Below are 18,822 nucleotides of genomic sequence, written 5' to 3' on the forward strand. Positions count from 1 at the left end.
GTGTACTACAATTATATAGCCGATTGTAGCCGATCATTACCGAATTTAAGTCGAATATAGCCGAAGTCAACATCGCCATCCCCACAATGTTTTCCGTCCCTTTCCTCATTCTGAACACTCCCCTCGTCTAAAAGCCTACCTCGCGCTCCGTCCGTGTATTTTCTTACGTCCATGTTCTACCCTATCCACACAAAATTCTCTTTCAAAGAAAAGTGAACAAGAACAGTTAGAAGCAGAAATGAGTAGTGAACGTGAGCGAAACGAGTGTTCAATTGTACAATAATTATCAGTATCAGTAAAGTATAAGATACAATGCGGGAGCGGTCGTTTTGGTCGAATTACATTTAGCAACATCCGATATAAGTACATGGTGGCTATGGTATCTTTGCTTTATGCAGTTTCACGTAACTGCTTCAACAAGCTAGTCAAAGAATGTGTCTTCCGAGTGATCAGTGTGTTCTTTTCTATGAATGTTTTTCTTTCACCAAGTCTTTAGAAGATGTCTTACCGAAATCATTTCTATAAACGAGAAGAAAAGCAGATCTTAATTCTCTTTGCACCATCGTACTGCTACCGTATATTCGCAACTTCTATGTTTTTATGTATATACCTATATATAAACATTTTTTTAACATGCTTTTTTAAAGGCTTGTATCGATTTTGTGTGTGTTACTACTTATTCAGTGAATATAAAGTTCTGTTTGCGTTAACTCTAGATGATAACTGAGTAAAATTAAATTTATTTGTCATATTCTTTAAAAAACACAAACACATGCAAAATACATATACTATAAATTGTATTAATTCAGAGAGAAAGAGAGAGAAAGATTAAAGATTTAATTAAATTAACTTTTGCAATACTTGTAAAAGAGATGAAGAGAGTCAAAAAGATTAGATCATTAAATTAATTTTCAGTTTAGAGATTATTAGAATAACGAGGTCTATATATGTATATACATATATGTATATTTCAATTTTTGCATTAATAAAAATATTGAAATACGACCTTTATAGTGATCTATGTATTGTCTTTGTTGGTTTGTTCAGTCATTTATGCGCTTTTTATCACGTAACTACTAGTTTTAATTTTTAAAAATAATTGGTTAAACATGCTAAACTGTAATTTTAAGTACATGTATGATAATAATTTGGTATTTCGAATATTTTTGTCTCATGTAGTTGTGATTATATTTAAGACGTTCAAATTTTTTCGTAGTAGAAAAACACTTTAGTTGCTTTATATCAATATTTCAGAAAGAATGAATAAATATATTTACAAATAGTTTTGAAAAAAAATGTGAGTATTAAGAGTTTCCTAAATTTTTTCAGATCTGTGATTACTTTAAATACAATAGCATTTCTTCAATGACGTCAGGGAAGCCAATAAAAAGTCTACTGATTTGATTTCGACAGTCGACGGTTTGATCATTAGAAGAATTACTCAGGTAGAAACATCTCACGTATCCACAAGTAGAACTAGTTTTTTTTTTTTTTTCATGCCTTATTACATCATATTAAAGTGTCAAAACAAATAATTAGATTTACATAATAATTAGATTTAACGTGAGTATCTCTATCTGTTGTCTTGTACCTAATCACGACTTGTGTATAACCGTAACTTGAGCCGCTCTGCTTTTTATTGATCAAGATAGCTTTTTTTATTTGTTTGACAAAGAACATTAATTAATATTTACCGTACATAACTTAAATTATTTTTATAACACATTAATAACAATTTTTGCATGTCAATACACAAGTTTATCTAAACAAAAGGAAATAAAGTAGCAACGTTGAGCGTTTGAATCGATTTTTTAATATAGAAAATAGAGAACCAAATTTTTTTTACTTGACAACATGTTACATGTTTCTATTTGAATGTATTGTATTTAAAAGCATAAAAATCAACAAAAACTAAGCATAAACAAAATTGTGCATAACATGTTTCAGATTGAGAAGTTTTGATTTTTAAAAAACGTGACAGCTTTCGATCAACTTTCAAAAGCGTTTAAATTACATGTTAAAATGAAACATATGTAAAATGTATTCGTCTCTTCTTGCAACGACAAAATGATCAAACATTTAACGTGCTGCTATGCGAAAACACGTCGGTATTCAACGTGCACGCATCGAGACAGTTTCATCGATCCACTCACACACACACGCACACCTCTCTTTTTCTTCCTTTTTCTTCTTTTCTCTTTTTTGCCATTTGCATAGTTTTTCTTTTATTTATAACACTTGCTTTTTTTTTTTATCTGTATTTACTACTAACACCTATATCTACGTTCCTAACGCGGTTTGCTTCTTGGAATTAGCGCGTTTTATAATTATATTAATTATATATTTATTTACTTATATATATTCAATGTATAATCCATAAATTCAATACACATTGTATTATAAAGAAAAGCAATTTGAGTGCGTTGCTTGTCAAGATACGCGACATAAAAATGATTGACGTGTCTGCAAAATAATACAGTTAGAAGTAGCCGGTCTGTATCTCATTGGCAACTAATATTCGAATCTTTTACCACACCCTTTATTTCGATTTGACCTAGAATCTAAGAGGTAGGTGCGGCATTCCTAGACAATCACTGAACTTTCTTACAAATTGTTTGTGATAACTTAAATCAACCACGACAAGAAAAAGAAGCAAAAGATCTAACCGATCGTTTTGTACGACATTTTTTTGCGCTCATAGATCCTAGAATGACGGAAATCGAAAGTTGTGTCAATATCTCTGGTAGAGAGATCAGAAACTAACTTGCATTACACATCACTAAGTCAAACATGTATAATCGATATCTTTGAACGTGATTGTATCAAAGGAGTTTTTTTCTTTTTTGTTTGTTCTTTTCTCTCTCGGAGAAATCATTCGTTACTCTTCGATAGAGAATTTGAGCAAAGAATCAAAACGGCGGGGTTGGATAAATTTTTCGACGCGTTGATTTTTTCAATCGAATCATTCTAATGATGATTGTTTTGTGTTTTTCAAAGACAAACAAAAATTTAATTTTTTTAGTGCCCATGTTTGTGCGAGCTACGCACCGTGATCACGCAGTCTCACTGCCAAATATGGCTAGCCGCGGTATTCTTAGCACTGCTCGAGCGCCAACGACAGTGGACGAAGCGGCCCGACGAGTATACCTTTCGTCGTCTTCGCCTTCGTCTTCTCGCCTTCAGTTTTGTCCCTTTCATTTTTCTCTTTGTCGACATTGTTGTTATTGTCGTCATCGTCATTGGAGTTATCGCAGTAAAGATCGAAGTAGAATGAAACTGTTTAGAAGTGATATACAAGGAACGCGGAATACTGAGACACGAAACGTAAACGTAAAAGGCTAAACTAATCCGAGTAAAGTATACACTTAATTCTTACATAGATTGTAACTCGTGCTTTACAAGATATATGTAAAAATCATAAAATCGAGTAAAACAGTTTTAAATAAAAGAAAGCAAACGTTAAGTGAACAATTCTATAGACAGTACTATCCCATTTACTAAAAATATAGGCAATATTTTTTATTGATCGTGGATGGTTTGTTTCTTTTTTTATCTTAACATTAGTGTCGTTAAGAGCAAGAGACCGTTTTTAGTATCGTGTATCAGCTCTTTAACGCCAATTAGGCCATAATTAATTGATCGTGTCGAGAGCAGCCGAGGTTATTACGGTCAGCGACGGTAGTCAACCTATAGTTTGCTTCAACGAAATTGTTAACGATATGCAGTTTTCTTACGATTAAATAAAACTCTAATCAATGAACAGTTTTTAAGAAGAAAAACATTTTTATGCAGCATTAATTTTCTTTTGTTTTGTTAACGGTTACGAAGTATTGTTCGACTTTATAAAGAGAAAAGTCTCGATACATATTATAAATCTCACTATGATTAATCTATTGTTTATATCTTGAGTTAAAGTTTTTCATTATAATTTACTGTTTGTATACCGACGACAAAAGACCAGCTTGTTTTTTTTTTTTTATTAAAGCAGATCACACACACACACACACACACACACACACAGATGACTCTATTCTAAATTTGTTATTTAATTAATTTTTTAGTTGGACAATAAATTACAACAATAAAGTTTTTATTTCAATTTATTGTTCGCACGCGTTCATACTGATCTGTCTACATAAATATCTTTTTGGTACTTGAGTAGACAAACTTACTATAAATGATTTGTATTCTTTCAGGTCACTGTTCGAGTTATAGCTAAGCTGATCATAAATTTGACGCGCAATGTTAGTCAAATCAAGCCACCGAAAAATAGTGAAATAATAACAATAATAAAAAGAATAAAAACAAAAAGATCGAAAGAAAAAATATGATTGAAAAAAAAAACAATGACCGATCAATATAATAAGATTATGAAAAATTGTAGAATCGCCAGGTGGTTGTGAGAAATGAAATTCTTAGGCCAGCTGGCCTGAGATATGCCAGCAATTACGATAACGCCTCGACAATCCTCAAGGCAGCCATCGTTATTGCTATTAAACAACGAAACAGTGACGGCTGAACAGTGTCTCTCGTTATCACCGTTGTCTTGGGGTTGTCGGGTCTACGTGACCCGACATGTTCTGTTCGTGTCAGCGCTCGTCAACCCGCGGCCGAGCAGAGCGATACACTGTCCGGATCTGAACGCTTGCTTGGTGAACGAGTTACATCTGGAAAGTAATCCGGTAGACTGTCGAACTATCCACTTTGGCTACGCGATTCCGATTAACGTGGTGCCGGTTTGCAACAGCCCCGAGCTGGTCGAACTTGTGGTTGATCAAGATTCAAGCGAGTTGAGCAGCCAGACGGTAAACTTCCTCATCAATCATCATCCGCAACTGCGTCAACGACGACGTTTCCATGAAAAAATGGCTGCTACGGCTAAACACGATCTACGTCGGAAGTTCCCCGCGGACACTTCCAATTCCGGAGAAGAGGACATCGCCGCTATTGCTAAGCAGATTAGCGATCATGCGGAAGCAATCTATCAAACGTGGAAGAGTCGTGGATTGGCGCCGACGGAAATCTTGACCTGTCATAGCAACGCGACTGCCGCCGACAAGTTTGGCAGCGCGTTGACACCTTGCAGTTCGTCCGGTAACAATTCCGGAAGTATTAGCGATTGTTCTCAGACAGCGGTAGACATACTGTCGCAAGCCCCGAATTTGGATAACGGCAACCTTGAGAAACTAGTCAACAACTTTGTGGTAGAAGATAAAGCTAGAATAGCAGCTTCTAAGCAACGGTCACCGTCGAAGCCGCTACCGTCTTCCATACAATTCGCTCTGCAAAAGTTCGAGAGGAGTTCTATGCAGCAAACAACTGCTACGACTCCTACGAAGAACAACATAACCGCAGCCGACACTTCCAAAAAAATGTCTAATTTGTTGTCATCCACCTCACCGTTTACGAATAAACCGTTGCAAACAGTGATGAAATCTCAAGTCTCCGCAAAGACGCCTGGTGCTCATCACTGCGAAGTCTTCCTGGAAACAATCGAAACCACTTTTCCGGCTGATTTAACGCCTTCCAAGAGACAAGTGAGTCCGCAGAAAAGACCTACGAGTACGCTAATTGCGTCTCCCACGAGTTCCTTGTTGGACATCGACTCTTCTCATTCGACGTCAACGAGTTCGGGTTTGTCAACGTGGCCGTTGAAGAACAAACTACACGATGGCAAAAGAATCGTGGATTCGTCCCGCGCAGTTAAAACGTCGCAAGAAGACACCGCAAAAGACAAGAAAAAATCAACAATAACGTTGAGGTGCGCGTACTTGGACGAAGTAGCGCGAGAAGAAGAAAGACTGATAAATGCTCTGAAGACAGGCGTTGTCATCACTGAGGAAGCGGATAGAACGGATTGTACGCGCAGCAAGCAGAAGCCGGCTATTAAACGGGAAAAACCGAAGATCGATTCGATCAAACAGATCATCATCAGTGGTCGTAATCATCAAAGTGCCAACGCGACAGTATCCAGTTCGCCCGTATCCACTTTAACACCGAATACGACAGTTAATACTGACAGCGCTGCCACCACAGCTATCGGTCGTGTTCCACTAGTCAATGACTCAAAATCGCTCAATAAAGATGATTTTTCCAATCTGTCGGCAGTGGATTATGCCAAAATCAGGTATCAAGCTGCTCAGCAGAGCCAACAGAAGGAACAACGAGCCTCTTTTGGTCATCCGTATAACGCCGGGTCGCAAACGGAGCAGCTGGTCTCCAGCGCAAAAAGCAAGTTCGAGATGGAGATACAAAGAGATAAGAACAAGGATATGAAGGAGTTGGATAGAGATCCGGTGACCTCAAGATGGGGACCAAGAATTAACTCTTCGCGGCCGCGTCTGGAGCAAGCTGTGCCCCATCCCGAGTTGACAAACCAACAGAAGCAACACATAAGGGCCGCGGCGACGGGAACTGGCAACAACCCTATCAGACCGTTCCTCACTAGAGGTTCCGTTGCGGAGCGTGTGCTTATCTTTGAGAAGTGTCCGAGCGAGTTGCTATTGGATAAGCGCGGTCCGCGCCAACCAGCCATTAACACGTGGAGAAGTGGCCACGAGGTGCAGAGTAAAGCTCAGGTAATTTTTTCAACTTTTCATTGAGAGATTGATTTTTTTTTTAATTTTTGTCTTATTCAAAATTGTGAAATAAACATCTCATATTTTTGAAATTTTATTTCTTACGTTAATTTAAAAAAATATATATTTGACCGCTATTTGAAATATTGGTTATTTACGGAAAAGTCATTTGTTTTTGAAAAGTTTGTTTTCAAGATTTTTTTTTTTTTTTTTTTTATAAGAGAGTTCTAAATGTTGCCTGTAAATGAATTCTCGCAAAAGCTTTTACACTCCAAAGTGATCGACTGATACTTCAAAGATACTATTATAAAAGGTATATCGAACGAGAATAAAATAACGTAACGCGGTTGCGGTGATGTAACAAGTTCTACATTAAGGTGTAGCATCATTATGCATTAATCGCCACTTTTCTTCGAAACGTTTTTATATCTTGTAGGATCTTGTTATGGCGTATTCTTGTCGATAGCTTTGACAAACTTGCAGAATGCGGTTCTCATTTAATTCACAGTACTGCAAAAACGTAGATAGTTGAAAATGTAATGCACATTAAAAAAAATTGTCACAATTATATTATATTATATTATATTATATTATATTATATTATATATTATAAATCTATTTGAAAGTTCTGGTTTTCTATTCTAGACTTATGCGAAAGAAAAAACTCAGCAAAAGAGTATACCTCCACATACAACTTTACAGAGACAAGTAAAAGCCAACAGAAATGTTTACATACCGAGGTTTGTACTATATTATAATTGTGACACGAAAAATCACATTGATTAATTTAATTAAGTGATAAACTTGTGTTACTTTATTTTTAGGTTTTATTTTCCCGGAGGAAAGCCTATACCTATCACGCAAATGGAGACAACCGTATCCAAGATTACCGCAGCCTTTCAAAGTTTACCAAATTACCGTGCTTTGCGCGCTCAATTTCATATAATCACTAAGGTCAGAGCTTAATATCAGTAATGTTAGTTTATATAACTGTAATGTATTTTCTGCGATAAAATAAATTACATCAATTTTGTTTCTTATGTAGGCTTGCGACTTGCCTTTGTATTGGAAAGTTCCACTCTTTTTGGCGGCCAATGGCGAGCAGAAAGGATATGTTGAGATGAATGCTTTCCTAGAATTTTGGAAAGAGTAAGGATATACGTAATACATACATAAAGAAAAAATGTTAAAACACAATAAATAAATTCATTGTAAATGCATATTAAAAAATTTTGCCTAAAAATTTGAAGAAAAAAGTATTCGTAATAAGAAATACTGTTTATTTAAAAGTAAGAAATGAATCCAATTTTAGAAAATTATTTTTTTTAATTCAATTGTCAATTGTTATATAGATTGAGTGCCACTCATCACGATGCAGCTAGTAAATTTGTCAGAATTATTACTCGGGGAGTTCGAAATCATATATTTCCAGAAGACTTGATCCCACTCGTACAAGATGTAGTGGAAACGCACCCAGGATTGACATTTTTAAAAGAAGCTACTGAATTCCATTCTCGCTATGTGCACACGGTTCGTATGAAGTAACCATATCTCACATTTAATCTAATCAACATTTTTGAGATTTATAAACAAATACAGGTAGATAATTATCAGCTCAATATAAATTTTCATACAATTAAATAATTTCAGGTGATTGCTAGAATATTTTATTGTGTAAACCGTAGTTGGAGCGGTAGAATCTCGATTGCGGAATTAAGAAGAAGCAATCTGTTGTCAGTGATTGCTATACTTGAACACGAGGAAGATATTAATCAAGTTACTGCTTACTTTAGCTATGAACACTTCTACGTAATATATTGCAAATTTTGGGAATTGGATCGTGATCACGATCTCTTTATAGATAAAATGGATCTGACGAGACACAATGATCATGGTGAGGGGGAGAGAAGATATATTCTGCAATTAAAATATATTACTTCTCTTGATCTACACTTGATCTTAATTATCTTTCTTTATTGCGTTCAGCTTTGTCAACTCGAATGATTGAGAGAATATTCAGCGGCGCCGTAACGAGAGGTAGTAGAGTAAAAAACAGCAATGTGCAACAGCCGGAAGACAAGATGAGTTATACCGAATTTGTATGGTTTCTTCTCAGTGAGGAAGACAAAACTCATCCAACGGCTATTGAATATTGGTTTAGGTAATTATTCAGAGCGTTGTTCATACATATATATATATGTATGTATATATATGTATATACGTATGTATATATGTATACATGTGTGTATATATATATATATATACATGTATACATATATACATACAGGGAAGCAGTAGTACTTAGTCTACGTTACTGTCGTTTGCCTTTTAGTACGTGTTATAATTTTTCGTCGATAGATGCATGGATCTCGACGGAGATGGTTATTTGTCGATGTACGAATTGGAGTATTTTTATGAAGAGCAATTACGTCGAATGGAAGCGATCGGTCTGGAAACGTTGCCCTTTGAAGATTGTCTTTGTCAGGTAATTGTGTCAAAATTATGCCAACATTGATGCTTTATTTTATATTTTTTTATTGATAACTTTTTTACTTTTTACTGAAATGCGCAGTGTATCGAATGAGAATGAACAATGAGAACAAAATTAATGACTAATGAAAGAGAACACACACGTATTTCTTTCAGATGTTGGATATGATTCACCCAGCAATACCGGACAAGATATCCTTGAGTGATTTGAAGAAATGTAAAATGACGTCCATCTTCTTCGATACTTTCTTCAATCTGGAGAAATATCTGGATCACGAGCAAAGAGATCCGTTTGCTTCAACAAGAGATCACGACGCTGACGGTCATGAAGTACGTATAATTATATTTATCTTACTTTTTTTTACGCATCTATAAATACAATACATACATATGTAAATCTTTTACTTTTGTGCAGCTTTCGGACTGGGACCGATTTGCAGCAGAAGAATACGAATTGTTAGTTGCTGAAGAAAGTGGAAATGAACAACAAGAACAAATGTAAGTATTTGCATTAATATGTTATAATATGTTATATAAACTTGTTAATCAGTTTAATTAAGAAACTATGATTAGCTGTAAATTATATTTAAATACACGAGATCACTTAACTGTACATATTTTTGTACAGGCTATATTTAAATATTATTTCTCCAAAATATTACACATGTACATATTTATATAATACGATTCCGGATTTTTGTTTTACATATTGACTGCCTATTGTGTTGTAGATGAGTAGATATTTTATATCTTGCTCGACTAACACACAAAGAATACTACTATTGTATTTGCAAATGATCATCTTAGTTCAAGAATTCCGGAAATTTGCAAATTCAATTGTTTGTTATTTTAAATGTATGTCTATAAATATTGAGAATCTGTCAGGCTCTTGTATCTACTAAAATTCTACAAGTTTAGAAACATTTTTTTGGCTCTCTTTGTTAACTATTTCCGATTATTTGAAAAATATTTTCAGCTACAGAAACGATTGTTATATATCGAAATGCATTAATGATGTCTGATACTTTTACAAAACAGTTTTTTTACTTTGTCGAGTCATTTATCATGTTTGGTGAATTACTGATGACTCCCCACACAGAACAAAAACTCCATTAGACATCTATTAGACATCCACAGCTCCATTCAACATCTAATAGATGTCTAATGGATATCTGTGTGGGTCATAGCAAATTTTCTCGTTCAAGGTATTTCCGACTTCAATTAAACAAAAAGGTAAAAAAAAGAACATAATGGTAAAATATATCGATCAATGTGTATATACGAGCAAAAAAGTAACCGACTATTTTGCTTTAGTTGAAATATATTGCGGAAAGAAGAAAAGAAACAAACAAATTTTGTATAAATAAATTATACATGTATATTTAAATGTTCTAGGTAAAAATAATAACTTTGTTTTTTTTTTTTTTTTTTTTTTAAAGAAAGAGAAAAAAAGAGAATTTTATTCTGGACATCATTAATCTATATATGTGTATTTTCTTTTTATCGTATACTTGTAATAAATTACGATACATTTCTTGCAGGCTGTGTGATGATGAAATGTAACCATCATCTACAGCTGAGTAAGTAAAGTATAAAACCTGTACTAAAACGATGCATGTAAATGTAAACAATTTGCTTTAACACACATGCGTTAAGGAGGTCCTGGAGCGTACTGCATATATCGTGACTACTGTTACCGATACAACATCAACTATAGAGCGTCGTTAGAGAAACAAGGACATACATATGTATAAAGAGGTTATATTAGATTTAAACGTATTATAGATTATTTGTATATTGTAGGCTTCCAAATCATAGACTAATAGTCTTATTACATTCTTCAATGTTATGTCTATCTCGAATACGTTTTGGTTTTTATGAATAACTCTTGAACTTCAAATATCAGTACACTAAAAGTAGAGGTGATTGTTAACTTCAACAATTTTTGTTATGTTTTCGATATATTGAAAAGTTTGAGATTAATTTCATTATTTTCTTTTATTCTGTAGAGCCATTTTTTTTATCCGATAAATACAAAATGCAATCTAAAATACGAATTACTCGTTCGATCGGTATAACAGGAAGGTCCAGTACCCTCTTTCATTGTTTCAACAACTTATATCACTTTTTCAAATCAAAAACAAGTTTTTAGATAGATAAAAGCATTCTCCTTTATCTGATTTTTTAGATGCTTATTTTTGCACATAGTTTCATGACTAAAATGAAAAAATATCGATTAAAATCTTTACTATTTCATGGAAAAAGAAAAACAACAAATACTTTTTTTTGTTTCTTTTTCAAAGTTTTTTTTTGATATACCTTTACGAATTTTTTATTTTTTTATATTTTGAATGTATCTTATAATTCTACTACATTTTGTGATAAATATCTTGTGCGCTTTTTGGCATGATAGCTTGTGACATTTGAGTTTTGATATTGTGCAAATACACGCGTAAATTTTTTATTGTTGGAAAAAGTAATAAATTATCTCCTTTTGTTAGAGTCAAAAATTAGGTTCTCGTTATATTTTATGATATGATGTTTATTTTTGCAGTTTATATAATGTTTCATCGTGGGAATTGTCACCAGAAGTGAACATTTTAATGGACAACTCGATAGATATCAAAGATGCGAAGTTATTACTGAGTTCATCGGACACTTGTGCGCACCAAGAAGCAGAGCAGCACGACGACAGTGACGACAGCGACGATTACGCTGATAGCGACAATTAATTTGTTGAGAATGTAAATATTTCTTTGTGAGAGCTATATTAGTTATGAAAACGATAACGGTAACACATTCAAGGAAAAAAAACTTGATCAGAGTCTATCATTTTTTCAAGTTTTGATAAGATTTTCTGAAAATTTTCTCTGAGAATTTTGGATCAATTCTCAGAAAAAGACTATAAAACTATAAATTCCCAGAGAAAATTTCACACACATTTTTTTTTCAAAATTTTCTAGACAGTAAACACATTAGCCCACTAGGAATCTATCTCTGCTGTCCCATAACAATGTGATACGTAGAACATTATTCAACGTGCACGGATTACTATATACTACAGAGTAAGCGATGTTTATTATCGCAATTGACGCTTTTATGCGTTTGCGCAACGACATCAGTTTGGAATATCTGCAGCCGATTGCATTTTTATACGAGTATAACAAGATAAGTTGTTTTTTTAAATAGTTTTAATGTAAGTGACGATATAATAATGGACGTGCACACTTTGTAAATAAGTTATTTTATATAACACTTTTGTAGAGATTATACAAAACTTCTCTGTAAGGCTACAATCAAGTGAAAAGAACAGCCCTTCAAGAAAGATCTATTATATATTACATAATTACTTGTATATAATATCCATTTTCAATTAGTTATCGCGACAGAATTGTAGAGTATAAATTCTCGAATGTTGGAGAGTTGACGAAACGAATAAGGAAAGTTATTTTCCTACTAATTTTTACTTCTCTCACTGTATGGATGTTATCTCGCCATATCAATCTATTTCTAATAACTGTACATGTATAAACATGCGTATGTGTGAAAATGTGTTACACATACAAGTGTTTACACACATTCTCTCTTATTTATAACATTTCAATATATTTCTATATATTTGGTAAAAATAATGATTATATAAAATTAAAATTATTATTTTACTTTCGTTTCCTAGTCATACGTTTATATTAGTTTGGAACTACTCACGAGATTAAACATCGACACTGGGTACCAGTGAAGTTTGTTTAAGTCTCTAATTTCTCCAATTATATAGTGATATATGTGCACAGTATATCACATTTGATTTTACTGGACAGTGAACCTTCTTGCTATAATTCTCTTCTTATTATAATTAAAGTTTCTCGATATCTGAGCGCCAAGTCCGATTTGACAGTAGCGATGTCGATCGTCATGAAACTTGATAATATGCATAGAAAGCACGAGGTCTTTCACGTTACTAATACTTTTTGCACTTAGAATAAGATAGATATCTATGTTCATACTTTGATAAGAGAAAAAAATAAAGTGCAAAACAAAGTCTAAAAAATACAAACACGTGCATGGGTCTGCGTGTCACGAGGCAGTCAGAAATGGTCTGAAAACATACCAAAAGCTTCGTGCGCTTTATATAAAAAGAAAAATTTTAGCGACAAATTAAGAAAGAATTTGTTCAAATGACGAAGCACGCTTGTAAGAGATCGGAAACTTTGTTTAGAGTATAAGTTGATTTAACGTAAGAAACGCAAGATCGAAGCATGATTCGGCATAATTGTTAAAATATCTGTGACAAGCCTACGTTCGCTTTCATTGTGTGGAAAGCCTAGGTTTCATTGGAAAATCAATAGAAAAGTTTTCGGTATATTTTAATAAAAGAAAGAGTGTGCTCTTGATTCAGTACATGCGTTTATATAGAAGTGACCTTTTATTTTTTACACAAAATGCACGAAACTTTCGCGTATTTTTCTCGCTTGTGATATCATCAATCCAAAATTGCGGAAATATCGAGGAGCTTTAACGAAAACCAGAATACCTACAAATCTGAATAAATTACGTAATGTTTAAGATATACTTCTATTTAATATTGAATTATAAATATTGTAGCAAATTAATATTCGTTATCAGATTATTATTATATACGTGCACGCATGGTACGCAGAATGTCTACCGTGGAAAAAATTTTGAACAAGTCTCTGATTATTTGTATTTATATTTGTGAACGAAGCTTAGCGCAAGTTTTTGTCACAAGTAATTTCAATATAAATCTTTTCTGCTTATAGAATGCCAAAAATATATATTAAACACAATTTAATCTCTTATTTTACTTGAAAAGTACTGAAAAAGAAATTACTACCTTTTTTCCAAAAGATGAAAAGACAAATTGTTTGGGTCAATCTTAAGGTCAAAGGTTTTAATATAAATTACTCTCTGAAATATTAAAACTCAGAGAATTCTCTCATTTTTTCAAATATTGCAATCTTTGACAGTTTCAAATTTTCCAAGTAGTAGATATTCGAGACGAGATTTCATTGATAACTTTAGCATTGATATAGTGTTAATAAATATGTTATTGTATTCGTTGTTATCTATGTTGTTATTGTATAAATTGATACATGTACGAAGTGATATTTAACGGTCAAACAGCCTTTATGTTGCGTTTATTAGACAAACTGTTGTCTGCCATTTTAACACCTGTGTATTTGTAAGAATCATTATAATTTATCGTTAAGGCTCCTGGTTTTTTTATTACAATATTGGGAACGAGAGAAAGCTAGTTAATTAAATGTCTTTCATTTTATATTGCGTGATAAATTAATTGTTTCGCGTTTTGTTGCATCACCACTCGCAGATTTTGCAATATATATGTCAAATATGTATACTTTTGCCAGGAGTCTTAAATATTCACTATAGTAACGACAAAAGTCTTTACATGCACTCGTATTGTTTATTTACACACACACAAAATGTATTATATATAATAAATATTTTATATATACTATATATAATATTTATTATATATATTATATACATTTATACATATTTATACGTATTGCTATAACACATAATCCGAAAAAAGAATAAAAAGTTATTCGTTGCTTGAATTTTTTTAGTTGACAGTTTCAATAGATATAGATGTACAGCAGACAAATTTTCAGATAAGATCTTGCGTTACACACAAACACAAACACACACACACACACAAAGATATTTATTTTATACAATGTAAGAATTTTTTAATTGTTTTTGTTAGATGTAGTTTACTTGATGCCATTGAAAGATGCCAATATTTTCTTGTAATAACGAGAAAATAATTTATATGTCTAATTAAGTTATTAAATTATTTATAATTTATTAAAGAATTATTTAAATAAATAATTTAGAGTACTCTTTTAGAGTTTTCTTTTAACGTTACATTGTGTCGAAATATATATTATATCGCAAAAAATAAATTTTGTTGGCTATTTGAAGAGATGTAAGTATAATGATGTGTAACGCGCGTGTAAAATATTGTTTGTAGCACACGGCACGATAAAATTTCTATATGTAATCACATATTTTTTATTATATATTATTGTATTATTTTATGTATTTTATGTTTTATTACTAAATCACATGCTGTATTCTTGCATATTTACATAATGTGTTATCTCTTTCTCTTTCAATATTGCAGTTTTTTTAAAAATAGCAGAGATAAGACGAAGTAATATCCGATTGTTGATGTTTTATGGTTGTTTTTTATTATTATATTTATGCGCGATAAAGACTCTATATCTTTTTATTCGATGAAATTGTTACGAGTCTATCGTTGGTCTTTGTTTTTGTATGTGTTTCAGTCGAGAGAGCACTATAATTTATATCTATATTATAAATACAATATTATATACTACTTTAATATATGAAACGCGTCTTACAAAAAAAAATATTTTTTTCTTTTTATTTTTTTTTACAAACTTCAGGAAAGGCTGATATTTTCTTATTTTTAATAAGTGTCCATCACATTGATTTGATTCAGTATATCTTGACGTATTTTTGTGTAATACTTTATCTGTAGATAAACTGAGGAAGTTTGCAAAAATAAAAAATATAAATAAAAAATTTAAAAAATATCGAGAAAGCAGCGAGAAATGCATCTTTATCTATCCATTGTGATTTTTTCTTAATTTATAATGATCCTTGCTGTGTGTTGTTTCAAGTCGATAATCACTCGAATACTAGTCCTATGCAGGACTATTGAACAGGAGATCTCTGAGTTTGAATCTCCGATGATATCCGAATTTTTTCGAACGAATGATTTCTTTCGAAAACTAATAGCAAATTATCGAGATAATAATCTATTACGAAATAAACTGTGAAATATACTGTGGTATGTGGATGTAATCGCACTACAAAAAAGTTCCGTACAGATTTTATCTTACGAGGATATTTGCATTGGTTCAAGGCACAAATGATAAATTGTCCGCGCACTTTTACTCAACAAAGCATGACGCAACTTTGGATTCTTTTTAGAGATGGTAAGTACGTTTTTCGTTGATATTTTACACGCAAATTCAATATAATACCACTTTTATTTTTGTTTTTAATTTCCCAAAACGATCGTGTTATTTTCTCTATTCTATAATTCAGCTTCAATTTATATCAATACACAATTGTGAACTTATATTATCATAAAACTTCACTCTAGAGTAATATTAAAAAATTTATGAATTTAAAACGAACTTTGTATTTGCCTTGAAAAATACTCTTCTTCCTATATTACGAACGAATAGATTTATTTTATATATTTAAAGATTCCGCTCTCGCTTACACTACTTCGCAGAAACGTTTCTCGTCACTACTCTCATTTTATGTAGAGCTATGATATTATCCTAGTATTAAACCGGATTACATTTATAAAAATACGTAACCACGTGGTATATCACGACGATCTTTTTTACAATGCTACCAGGCTCCGGACACGTGCAAAAACTGCGCGAACACATCTGTACACTGTCAGAGAAAGAGACGAAGAAAAGGTAATATATCTAATATGAACCAGTTATTTCTGAATGTTTTTCATAAAACCGGATAAGAACTTTTATTATGCATCTTTCGAATCAATACTTGTAAGATTTATTACTTTATCAATCGCCATATAAAATAATCGTATCTAAACGCCGTAATTATGCATATTTGAAAGGATTTGCAGCAAAAAGTTTGTAATCTTTAAAAGAGATTACATAACATTCGAGATTATTACAAATCAGATGTTTATTTGTTATATGCAAATATGAATGTTGTGTTTTGAATGTTATTAGAAAATTTACACTTAAATTATTTTTATTATATCTAGTATCGAAAGTGAAGAAAATAAATCTATAAATCGGCGTGTTATTGCAGGACGATGTCGTTCTAAGATTGTTCCATCACCAAGTTCGAAGATGCAAAAGAGTATATATAAATATATATATTAATAAATATATATTAATTGCTCGTGAAAGCAGCTATTATTCCTATATACTTCAAAACTAATTTTGAAGAAATGTACTAATCACAAAATTACAAAATCGAATTATTTGACAAGTTTTCTTCACATTAAATGTGTAAAATGTACTTAAAAAAAAAAAATAAAAAAAAGATATTACGTCTAAGAAATGAGGTTTTAGTTTATATTAAAATAGAATGTGAATGTTTGCAATCATATGTGTGTTAAATAAAAAATGTGTTTTTGTAACTTACATATTTTTCTAGTAGATTTGCTTACAAGTGTCTTTATAAACATTAAAACGATTATTTAAGGCAAGGATATCTTACTTCGTTACTCGTGATTTCTTTCTTTAGACTGGACCGTCGTGCGTTGACGTACAATATGTGTTGACGTATAAAACATTTTTACCAAAAGCAGGACAGCACGTATGCAAGCATGCTATAGTGTATATAACTAGACGTTATAAAGAATAAATGAAGGACTAGGAATCTTAATGGATCCTGTTGCACTTTCAAACCACTTCTGTTCGAACTATTTGTGCCAAGAAAAGTTCCGTGTTTGTAAAAATGCTCCAATAGCGCTTCTTTTTCTACCCACCTGTCGTACAACCATTTGGACAATTGTTCTGGCTCGCGTGGGACCTTCAAAAATTGTGGTTTACATTGAAGAGAATCCGCAGAAATATGTTAGCAATGCCTCATCATATATGTATACAAATGCTATTTATATAAATTTCCGTTTCACTAATTTAAATTTATGTCGCGCTAATGTCATCATAAACAAATAACGCAACAGATGTAATACATGATTAGACAGTTTTGAATATATGTTAAGTCACTTACCACTGTACTAGGGAAAAGTCGATAGAACAATACCGTCTCGCACGGCGGTCTTGAGCCAGTTATAATTGTAGGTAAGTCAAGCGGCTTACCTTGAGGATATGCTATTGTGATATCGAGAACCCAACTAATTTCTGGCTTAGCTACTGTCATATCTGTCAATATATCAAACATTGCATAAATTATTAAATAAAATAATATATATAATAAAATATATCTAATTAAAATTAATAATAAATTACAATATTTTAGTGTAAAAGATAACGTGATCAGATCGAATAGAATATTGTAAACGTAAGTTATTAGCAAGCCACTGCGATGGCTCTAGTACCAATTTATTTGTTATTGTTCATTTACCAGATCGGTTGAGTAATGAACTGTTTTCTTGTTGATCTATGTCTTTTTTCTGTGTTGGTCCAAGAGTGTCAAATATCGTTTGCATGGCTCCTACTCTGGGCAGAGTCACGTTTTCGAGAATAGGCAGATTATTTTTTTTCGCATACTTTTGAGAGGTCTCTCGTCTTTTGCATAAGAAACCTCCTTCAGGAAATAGCACCATCCATTTTCTATTCCGTGGTATATAAGACTCTTTAAGATGTTTTTCTAATTGCTTTAAACTCTCCTCTCTTCGTTTACGACCCTGAAGTTATCTAATATATAATGACTGAAGAAATAACAGATAATCTGTATTCTACATCAAACTATATCATAAAAAAACAAGCAGAAACAATGTAGACTGTATTTAACTTTTTGTAAGTATAGAATGTACTGCAACATTTGCATAAAAAAGTGCTATTATTATATATACAGGGTGTCCCAGAATGGCCGTACAATCTCTCGTAGGCAGGTAGAAGGAGTAAAACTGAATCGAAAAGTCTTATACCATTTTGCTAGATTCGCAATAGTTACTGAGATTTTAATTAACAAAGATCCGCGAATAAGCATGCATCGG

General features: G+C 32.4%; 2 protein-coding genes across 16 annotated transcripts in view; one reads left to right on the plus strand and one right to left on the minus strand.

The window, feature by feature from the left end:
* Positions 1-13: 13 nt before the first annotated feature.
* LOC109860816 lies at positions 14-14,578 on the plus strand. Of its 15 annotated transcripts, none has more exons than XM_020440174.1 (14): positions 30-575; positions 1,330-1,445; positions 4,197-6,578; positions 7,224-7,318; positions 7,403-7,532; positions 7,624-7,727; positions 7,931-8,108; positions 8,229-8,472; positions 8,565-8,739; positions 8,937-9,063; positions 9,225-9,398; positions 9,484-9,566; positions 10,610-10,648; positions 11,623-11,711. In XM_020440174.1, the coding sequence occupies exons 3-13, from the start codon at positions 4,437-4,439 to the stop codon at positions 10,629-10,631; spliced, it is 3,474 nt and encodes a 1,157-aa protein (XP_020295763.1). In that variant the 5' UTR covers positions 30-575; positions 1,330-1,445; positions 4,197-4,436; the 3' UTR covers positions 10,632-10,648; positions 11,623-11,711. The 15 variants fall into 15 exon arrangements, with proteins under 15 accessions (XP_020295766.1, XP_020295763.1, XP_020295759.1 ...); XM_020440170.1 differs by lacking the exon at positions 10,610-10,648 and adding an exon at positions 12,032-14,578 and having other exon boundaries at positions 48-575; positions 11,623-11,812; XM_020440162.1 differs by lacking the exon at positions 10,610-10,648 and adding an exon at positions 3,023-3,352 and having other exon boundaries at positions 54-575; positions 11,623-14,578.
* Positions 14,579-16,795: 2,217 nt separating this feature from the next.
* The window catches only part of LOC109860818 (acyl-CoA:lysophosphatidylglycerol acyltransferase 1-like), a 4,509-nt gene continuing 2,482 nt past the window's right edge, over positions 16,796-18,822 (minus strand). The window contains exons 4-6 of the mRNA XM_020440179.1: positions 18,228-18,510; positions 17,874-18,025; positions 16,796-17,672 (exon numbers count right to left, since the gene is read on the minus strand). Coding sequence (XP_020295768.1) covers positions 17,436-17,672; positions 17,874-18,025; positions 18,228-18,510 — 672 coding nt within the window. The 3' untranslated portion in view covers positions 16,796-17,435. The remainder of the gene's footprint in view (positions 17,673-17,873; positions 18,026-18,227; positions 18,511-18,822) is intronic.

The sequence above is a fragment of the Pseudomyrmex gracilis genome, unplaced genomic scaffold (assembly GCF_002006095.1).
Source record: "Pseudomyrmex gracilis isolate BER0280 unplaced genomic scaffold, ASM200609v1 scaffold_472, whole genome shotgun sequence".
Classification (NCBI taxonomy): Eukaryota; Metazoa; Arthropoda; class Insecta; order Hymenoptera; family Formicidae; genus Pseudomyrmex; species Pseudomyrmex gracilis.

Bases quoted from the DNA above. Each gene is read 5' to 3' on its own strand.
- LOC109860816 (XM_020440170.1), top strand. From the start codon at position 4,437: ATGCCAGCAATTACGATAACGCCTCGACAATCCTCAAGGCAGCCATCG. The intron at 7,728-7,930 runs GTAAGGATATAC...ATTGTTATATAG, and splicing joins TTCCTAGAATTTTGGAAAGA to ATTGAGTGCCACTCATCACG. The intron at 9,064-9,224 runs GTAATTGTGTCA...TATTTCTTTCAG, and splicing joins TTGAAGATTGTCTTTGTCAG to ATGTTGGATATGATTCACCC.